At 36.9% G+C, this 10,137-nt stretch overlaps 1 protein-coding gene across 1 annotated transcript; it reads left to right on the top strand.

The window, feature by feature from the left end:
- Positions 1 to 8,249: 8,249 nt before the first annotated feature.
- On the top strand, positions 8,250 to 9,735 carry LOC133816652 (probable aspartic proteinase GIP2). The gene has a single exon (XM_062249026.1). It carries the CDS (start codon positions 8,250 to 8,252, stop codon positions 9,558 to 9,560), a length of 1,311 nt encoding a protein of 436 aa, XP_062105010.1. The 3' UTR covers positions 9,561 to 9,735.
- Positions 9,736 to 10,137: the final 402 nt, after the last annotated feature.

Raw genomic sequence — 10,137 nt, 5'->3', positions numbered from 1 at the left:
GCCTAAAACCATGATTCCGGGGTCAAAACATGCAAATGGGCTCAACCCTGCTCAAGAGCTGCAGCCCTGGCACCTTGTGCCGCGGCCCCCAGAAAATCCAGAAGCAAGCACCGCGGCGCCCTTCACCAAGAGCCGCGGCGCCCCAAGAACAGGGTCGCGGCCCTCCACCCTGGGCCATTTCCAAACACGTTTTTAACACTCCAAAGCCTCCAAAATCATACCTAAACATTCCCCAATCATCAAAACAAAGTTCCCAAGCTTCCCAATGCATCAAAACCCTCAAAACCCAAGGTTCAAACGAATCGAAAACTCAACAATTCACAAAATCAATTCAAAGCTTAGAAACTCGGAAAAACTCAAAACTTAAACTTCGATTACCTTCGATTGGGTTGTTTTCCATCGAATCCTTCAATTAAGAAGCTTCTAATATTTCCTAGGATCGCTATGCCTCGATCCTCGCTCGATTCCGACTCCTAGAACTCGAGATTTCCTCGAAAATGCTCAAACGGTAAAACGAACTATCGAAAGGGTGAACGAGAGGTTTTCTAATCGTATGTTCTATCTGACAGCTACTTCATGCTTCAGTAACCTCAAATAAAATCTAGTGCTCGGGGTCCCGAAAACACCCCCGGGGACATTATAGTCAAAACTTCCAGAATTTCACCCTGATCTCAATAACTCCCAATTTATCATCAAATAAACATTCTTATTACCCCAAAATTGACCTCGTTATGACAAAACTGCTAATCCACTAAAAATGACCGTCTCATGCCGAATAGCTCAAATATATCTCCATAATAATGGAATCTCATTCACAACTCACATCATGCACCCAAATAAACAAATTTACCCTCAATGGGCCAAGTTGTCAAAACAGCATAATATTTCAAATGTGGACCCACATGCATGCATAAATCATCATATCATAATATAATTCACATAAACATGCATATATTCATTTATGGGCGTAATTAAACAATTACGGCCCTCCGGCCAACTAAACCGCCACTAAACCACATCGGAGAATTTGGGGCATTACAGGCCCTAAGGTCGATGAAAATTATAATTGCTTGACTAGTCTAGGACTAGTTACTCAGAGCCATGGCCAAAGGCCTAGGTGAGTGTTTGTCACATGGCTAGGGAGCGAAATCCCACGGTTGTGACTCTATGGTCATGCAGTAGGTTATCTTAGTGACTAGTTCATAAAACACCTACCTTGTTTAAGCTAGTGAAATGATCACTTATATACAAAGCCCAGGTGACCATATCGTCACATGGATAATGGGAACGGAACCCACCTTAGTGACGATTACAATTGTCACTCTTCTATTTAGGGCTAAAGCCCCGGATGATTATTATGATCATCCGTTGATGTTGTATATTCATCATTACGTGAACTCATTTGCCTACTTGATTAGGGCTATATTTGCTAGGTATGCGCCTTATGATTTAATGACATATTATTACTGTTCATGAGCATATTGAGTTTTCTTGCTGGGCTTCGGCTCACGGGTGCTATGTGTTGCAGGTAAAGGCAAAAGAAAGCTGGACCATCCTTGAGTTGGAGAGCTTAGGTGACGATGTGTACATATGAGGCTGCTCGACCGCCACAGCCGAGGGTTGAAAGAGGAACTAGGGTTAAACCATGTTTTGCCGCTTAGATCGGCTGGTTGTAAATATTTTCTTGTAATAGACCTTTAAATTATATTTTTGGGATCCCAATGTATACAGTAAACGTTCTAATGAAATGTTATATCCTAACCAAAATTTTTAACCCCTAAACTGCTAATCATACTTAGTTACATGTTTATGGCCAAATGACTCGATTAGCGAGTTTAGCATTGTTTATAATGTGCACCGTAACGGTCCCTGGAGTTGGGGCGTTACAGAAAGAATGCATGAGGCTTAGGCTATTTATTATATGTTTGTCTGTTGTATTCTTCTGTGTAATGATTATGTTCTAATTACGTTTACGTCAATGAGTCCAAAATGCTAAAGTTAAAATTATTATTAGTTAAAATGTTTTGTGTTGTGCTAGTACATAACTGCCTTTTGAACTGTCCATTTTGTGCACAAGCTTTACTAAAACTTGGTTCCAATCAAAACCATAAACTGTACTCATTTGTGTCAATGAAATAAGTATTGTTTGAAATAAATATTGGGTTGTATTTTTAAGATTAAAGAATTTGATCAAGCCTTTTGGTGATCACTTAATCGACAAGTATCGTAATGGTTTGAAGATATTGCTTATAACTACCAATATGTGTTTTATTGCCACTATTTTTTTTTTCAAGTAATCTTAAACTATAACTCATGTACCTGGCCATTGAAATACAAAATTTTAACATTCCTCAATGACTTAACATTACAAATACAAAGTTTTCTCAAATTTAGAGGTTCTTTTTTAAAATTAGAGATTCAAAGTTAAATCCAATTCATAAATAGGAAGCTATATTAACTGCTTCTTCATACCTCCAATCCATCTAGCATAAACAAAATATTAACCCTTGTTGTCCAAATCTATGATCGAAAGTTGAACAAAGTCCATATGTCTGGCAAAAAAAAAGGTAGTCATCTTACATGTATTGGTTTTTAGTAAACCAACCCATCAAGAGCATATATAGACATAGTTCATTCTTCCATCATCAAAACATTGAAGATTACCACAAACATGAAGACTCAAAATTAAAATTCAACTATCTAAGATGCAACTGAAAATGTATAAAGTTAGATATGACAACCTTGACTTCTAACGACCTAAACCTAAAGCTTTCGAGCAATTACATTACGACTAGCACTCCTAGTTTGAGAAGACACAGTTGGAATCATGTTTGCACGTTTAGCTTTCTTGGTTGAAAAACAACTATCAAACTGGGACTTAAAAGGGTTCAGAAGTGGCTGGGAACTTTCACCATTTTTATCCCCAATTCTGTCAATTTCACCACTATCATCCACGCTGATTAGTATATTATAATTATCCTCACTTTCACGAACAACCCACTCCCTTCCTTTGTTGAATTCATCACGTACCAAAAGATTTCCCAATCGAAAATGCTCCGCAATAGCATCAAACTATGTATATAATTTTTGGGGCAATTTCATAAATAACAATACAATGGAAAAAATAAATAGAACCACACATCCCTTAAGCTAAAGTTTACATACCTCGTACGCAGTGGCATTTCCATCACTATGGGCCTCCGTGTATTTCAAAACAAACACTTCGCAGTTGTAGCTATTAGCTTGCTGGGGCAAACTTTTTTCTACGAAATCTCAAACCCAGCAAATTTCCATTCACTCTCTTGGGTGTCATTAATATTAAATGCAAATAAAGTGTCCAAGTTCTCCAACTATATCCACATATGACAAAATATTAGGCAGTCAATCATGCAATTAATTTTGAATAAACTAAATCTCATACCAATTCTGTAGTACAACCAAATTTATCATCCATATCCCCATTTGCTACAAAAGAATCCCAGAGCATAGCAGTTCTGCATAGAAGATCCAATCGAACCACGAACATGTGTCTAGCTCCCAGATCTCCATCTTTCAATATCGGAACCACCATCTAAAATATACAAAGAATAATTATGAAAAACTCATACAAAGTTGTATTGGTAATGAAACACATAGTCAATATATAAGTCTAACTAAACAAATTGCAATATAAATCACCTCTTGGCACTTCCCAAAATCAGAAAAAAGGCATTTTCTCCATTTGTTTTCTCGTGCAGCACAATTAATTGAATACCCTTTACCAAAATATTTTTCCTGCAACTAGTTTTAATATAAAAACACTTCATTAAACCAGTTATATAACATTGTAATTTCAATCAAGTGAATATAAATAAAAATAATCAAAAGTATATACAAATCCAACTCACTGATACATTCATAGGCATAAACCATACGGCTGCATTTTCGTCTAGTTGTTTCTTACACTCAGCTCTAGTCAATATCTTGACATATGCGGAAACAATCTGCATAACAAGTTCACTATTCGAGTTAGATAAATTGGATTTCATATTAAAAATGCCAGACAGTTAAATTTAATACTTGCCTCTCCCCGAACCCATCTCCCAAGTTCCAATGACCGCATGCACTCACGATCAATAACCAATCTATTATATTCACAAATCAGAGCGCTGCATAAAAAATTAATTAACATCAATAAAGCTTAAAATCATAGTTGAATAGTATACTTAAATAACTTATACATACTAATCTTCAAATTCATGGTTGAAAATATAATATGTCATCTTGTATGTCTGTAGGGATGTAGGGTTTGCACGTATGAATGATCCTACTACAAGCCCTTCACTAGAACAAAAATCTTCTAGCCCAACATCGCCCCAAGGATTTGGCTCTTTAGGTTTAGCAATTGACTTCCCTGCCTCAACAACTATATCTAGAAATTCTTGTGACAAATTCATTGCAACATCATTATGTTTTTCTCCATCAACTGGATTCCCTCCTCCCTGATTGACATTCTCCTCTCCTACAAATTTTTGCCCCAACAGTTTAGTTACCTCCTGAGTGACCATAGCCCTCAACTTATCTGGTAAAGCAACAACTAGTGCCATCAACCCCTCCACTTGATGGCCAACTTTTGTGAGCTTCTCCATCAGTATGCTACTTCCCTTATAGTCCCCACTATGGACAGACCATCCATGCTGAGGGCCAATACTAAGTTCAGTGACAACACGAACCTGTTAAAAAATATAAGAATTGACAAGCTACCAATTAGTCCACCAAGAAAGGTGTGTAATGTAATACTTACATAAAAAATAATAATTCACATACAGTTTTGCAGCTACTAAAAAACCTCCACGATGGCATATGTAGCCCTTCACTTTTTTACACTGTTCATCAGTCCAAAAGGTGATGGCTGAAACAGATCGAGGACTTGTATGTGGTTAAAGTACATGAACTGCCATAGTATAAAACAAAACCAATTTATTTGTCCCTTTCATATTAAAATAATCATTTAAACCAAATTTAAAGTAACAGAAAGAATAACTACCTAAAGGAAAGCAGTGCATCCATTCAAGTGGAACAAGTTACCGGCTTGGTACTTTCTGATAGATTTCATAAGGCATCAGACTCTATGGGTGGCCCAATTCTGATAAGGAATTCTACAAGGATCGCGCACTATGTTTATGTAACTTGTGCGCAACTGGTTGCCCGATCCAGGTACAAGGACGCTGCCAACGATCACCAAAATAAAACTTGCCAAGAAAAATTCGTCTGCATTCGCATACTCTACCAAATGTGCTTCTAGGCTTGACAATGACACACGCTTCTTTCCAGCAAGCATTCTACTCTTAATTTCACATTCAGGAACTTTTGCTTTCTCATTAATAATGTGGTTTCTGTTTGGAATGTCCATCACACGTTGGAAAGCATCACCAAAAATGGGAAACATCTTCCCGTAAATTTTCATACAACTATTCTCAGCATCGACTGACTCAACTAGCCACTGCGCCAAAGGAGTATACATACTAGGGAATTCAACTCTCAAATATGCTCCAAACCCAGCTTCATGCACCATGGCATTCTGTTCACCCAATCTCATGAGAGTCCACTTCTGTTTCTGCATCATTGTCATCATCATCAGTCCCATCTTGGTCTTCACCTTCAGAATCACAATCAGAATCAACTGGTACCACCTCCTTCCCCTTTTTCGATTTACCAGTCAAAATGCTCTTTAGAGCAGACCTCCATTGGGTTGCTAGCTTCTTCTGAATTTATAAAAAAAAAATCAATAGTACACGAATAAATGATTAAACAGACAAACAATATACAGAAAATCTGTCACAACAAGGAAGTAATTCTACAAAGGTGGCTTACAAGTGCATTCTCTAGTCGTCTCTTCTCCCTTAACAAATTTTCGAGCTTAGATGTCTCCTTCTTAACTGTTTCCAGACTATATGTCCTGAAATCAAGCCGATAACTAAATCACCCAAAATCATTAAGGCAATTTTAAACTTATAGGGACAAGAAAAAAAATTACACACCTAGATCACCATCCTCATCGTTCTTGCCACCAGTACCTTGTTTCCTACCCACACCTCCTCGTTTGCGTTTTAAGGTCATTTCCCTACATTTCCCAAATATGAATAAGATAAGCAACAATTTAACCACCACATCATTCAATTAATATTATTCTTAAAAAATTCAAGATTAATCTAAATATATGATTTTCATAAATAACAATGAAAAAAAAAGATTATCATACAAAAAGCACAACTATATCTCAGATTCGGTAACCAAACTAGTTGAAAATAGGTGATATAAATTTCACATAGCAATCATTATAACCAACACACCTCAAAAATATTGCCCATACATTGGGTGCTTAAAAGAGAAACCCATTAACTTAACTAGTTAAGACATACAAAATTCCATTATTCGAGAATCCTATAAAAAATTTGATTGAACATGCATTGATTTCTTAAAAGATAAACCCATTACTCTGGAAAATATTTTTTTTAAAAAAATAAAATGCAAATCACACAATGTTAATGATCTAAGTCGATTATTATAGGGCTTATATTCCTCTAATGGATTTTTGAAAACTTTTAAAAAAAAACAAAAATTCTGTTTAAACGTAAAATACCCATAAAAAATTAGATAACACCAGCATTAACATATGGGTCTGAAAAAAAATTACTTACCTAAATGAGGATACACACTGAATCTTGCTTGCTCCATCTAGATTATAACTTCACAAGCATAAACCTCCTTCCATCTCCTCTTCTGTCTTCACATAAAAGCACCAAAACAGAGAACAATGGTGAAGAAACTAAAGAGTCTTCGTTTGTAATGGTGCACAAGACAACCGGTTACTAAGAGTAAACAAAGACCCTACAACACTTTTTACTACCCCTACTACTAGACTGTAAAAGTCACTTCAATGTGAGTTGAACATTTTTTTTTCTTCCTTTGCACCCTAGCCGTTGGATTAGATAAAAAAAAGGACGGTCCAGATTCACTAACGAAACCGGTTCCATCTCTGGGCTGGGCGGGACTAAATCGGGTCCTATGTTGTAATAATAAGAATAATATTTTTCCGTATATAATGCCAAACGGACAAAGTACACATATTCTATCAAGGATAATGATATGCCTTTAAATTGATGGATCTATTAACCAAACATTTGTCAAAGACAAAAAGTAGTCTCCCAATATTGTCAAAAACTAGACGCATTGATGGATTCTTTGTTGCGGCACCACTAGTTGATGGTAAAATGGACTTGAATTCAAATAAAACAAAAAGTACATAGACTGCGTACATATGATATATCTACCGAAGGCTTTTACATGGAGAAATATATGTCAGTTATTGATAATGATAAGTGTGTGGAGAAATATCCAAGCCAATGGTTTGTGATTATTATCAAGCAAACAAATATGTTTATAGTCAATTACCATGCAGTTCTCCATAAAAATTAAAATTATTAGTCTAAAAATCTTGTACCGATTTATGACGAAACTATACTTAACTGCAATTTCATATTTCATTTAAACAATTATATTCCATCTTTTAGTTTGCTTGATTTATTAGTGTTTATTTAATTTTCATAAATCCAGAATGTGCACTGGAGAGAATATGGGAATATATAAAGGCTGCATATATCAATATTCTATCCCAGAAAGTTATTAATTAAGTAATATAATAAGGTTTTATGAAATTTAAATATATGGTGGAGCTCTTTAGTCGCTTTGTCATAAGAAAAACGAGGCAATTTCATGTGTTAAAGACCTATATCAAACCACAAAGACATATGTTATTATTTGCCATCTTAAAATAACCAACAAGGTTTACTTAGAATTTAGAATTTGTATGGGCTCTGATATTGAATTACACTAATAGCGATATAATGCTTTCATGTGATGTTATGCACCAATAGTGTTGGGCACTAGTTGTGTACTTAGCATTTCTCAAAAAATATATATATATATATATCTATATATTTTTTCTAAATAAAGATATATGTTTTCTTTGATTCTCCTAATGGAAACTATTAAACTAATATATCCTCTCTTAAAAATTTGGTGACATAATCCATAGATAAAACTTTTGACCACTTCAATTATTCTGTGTTAGATCGAGCCGCCTCCTCAATGGAATATTATCGAGACCCAAGTACACCACTCTCATATATGCACATCTCAATATTCTTATAAATGCCAAAGCCTTCATCATTCTTCTTCACTAAATAATTAACTCATATTACAAAACAATGTCTTCCAACTCATTTCATCACCTTCTCTTTTGCTCTCTTCTCCTTCTAATTATCTCTCCCTCCATATCCCAAACCATATCGTTCCGACCCAAAGCTCTTGTTCTCCAAGTCACCAAAGACTCCGCCACCCACCAATACTACACCCACATCACCCAAAGAACTCCACCAGTTCAGATCAAAGTAGCCATTGATCTCGGCGGTGAATTCCTCTGGGTGGATTGTGAAAAGGGCTATAACTCCTCCACCAAGAAACCCGTCCCATGCCGATCAGCTCAATGCAACCTTGCCAAGTCCAATGCTTGCTCTATAAACGGTAACCAATCAGAGGATGTATGCGGTGAGTTTCCTCATAACCCTTTTATTAGCACTATCACCAGTGGTGAACTCTCCCAAGACATCATCTATATCCAATCTACCAACGGATCCCGCCCTGGAAAAGTAGTTTCCGTACCCAAGTTTATCTTCACTTGTGCTCCTACATTCATCTCAGAAGGCCTCGCGAGTGGCGCCGTCGGTGTTGCCGGCCTTGGAAGGAACACAATCGCTCTTCCTTCTTTGTTCTCTGCTGCTTTCAGCTTTCCAAAGAAGCTTGCCGTTTGTTTGTCGTCCACAAACGGCGTCGTTTTCTTTGGCAACAGCCCATACGAGTTGTCTCCTGGAATTGACGTTTCCAAGTCTTTAACATACACTCCGCTCATCCGCAACCCTGTAAATCTCATAGGTGGCTCCGTAGGCGAGTCATCATCCGAGTACTTCATCGGAGTGAAATCCATTAAGGTCGACGGAAAGCCAGTGTCGGTGAATAGTTCATTGCTATCCTTTGACGTTGATGGTAATGGCGGAACAAAGATCAGCACCGTTGATCCATACACAACATTGGAAACTTCTATATACAATACTGTAGTAAATGCCTTCGTTAATGCGCTTGCTGTCCGTAACGTGCACAAAGTTGCAGCGGTGGCCCCCTTCGGCGCATGCTTTAACGCCAAGGACATCGGCCTCAGCCGAGCCGGGCCCATGGTGCCTCCGATTGAGTTTGTGCTGCAGAGTGAGAAAGTTGTGTGGAGAGTTACCGGTGCCAACTCGATGGTTAGGGTTAGTAATGAGGTGTTGTGCCTTGGATTCGTTGACGGTGGTCCACTTCACTTCGTTGGCTGGGGTATTAAGTCTACCCCAACTGCTATTGTGATTGGAGGGCATCAAATTGAGGACAATCTTCTTCAGTTTGATTTGGCTACCTCCAGACTTGGTTTCAGCTCCTCCCTTCTGTCTAGACAGTTATCTTGCTCCAACTTTAAATTCAACTGATCCACCGTTAATTAGAAGAGACCGGCCACATATAATATAGTTTGTTTTTATTGTGATAAAATAAAAAGCCAATTTACTGTTACTCTATAAATTATGGCCTAACAGCTCCTCGTCATACTGATACTTTTATATCTCTATATCATTAAATCGTAATGTTTTCTTTATAATTGTTATAATAAAATCGATCGAGTGAGATTTGTATATTTAATTATTCGAGAATTGGAATGGGTATATCTGTAGGTATATGGAGATTAAAGTGGTAGAGCTTGGTTTCTTATCATAGATTAATATGAAAGTTGGCATATATATGAACAATCCTATATACACGAAATTAATATATAGAATCAACATATACAAAAGAGGATCGAACATTGTATACCTCCAGCCATTGCTATTGATAACCTCGATCTAGCTTTAGATCTACAAAAGAAAAGAAAATAATTAGAACGAGTATACGGGCTTCCAAGCTCTCACTAACTCTTTTAGATGGAGTTACTGAAAGTAAGAATGAGCAGCGAGTTTGGGGACCGGTACTCTATATTTATAGAGTGAGACCTACCATCAGAGTCTCTGCCAC

This window comes from Humulus lupulus, chromosome 2, assembly GCF_963169125.1.
Source record: "Humulus lupulus chromosome 2, drHumLupu1.1, whole genome shotgun sequence".
NCBI lineage: Eukaryota > Viridiplantae > Streptophyta > Magnoliopsida > Rosales > Cannabaceae > Humulus > Humulus lupulus.
This window is presented reverse-complemented; position numbering and strand designations above follow the sequence as displayed.

Bases quoted from the DNA above. Each gene is read 5' to 3' on its own strand.
- LOC133816652 (XM_062249026.1), top strand. From the start codon at position 8,250: ATGTCTTCCAACTCATTTCATCACCTTCTCTTTTGCTCTCTTCTCCTT.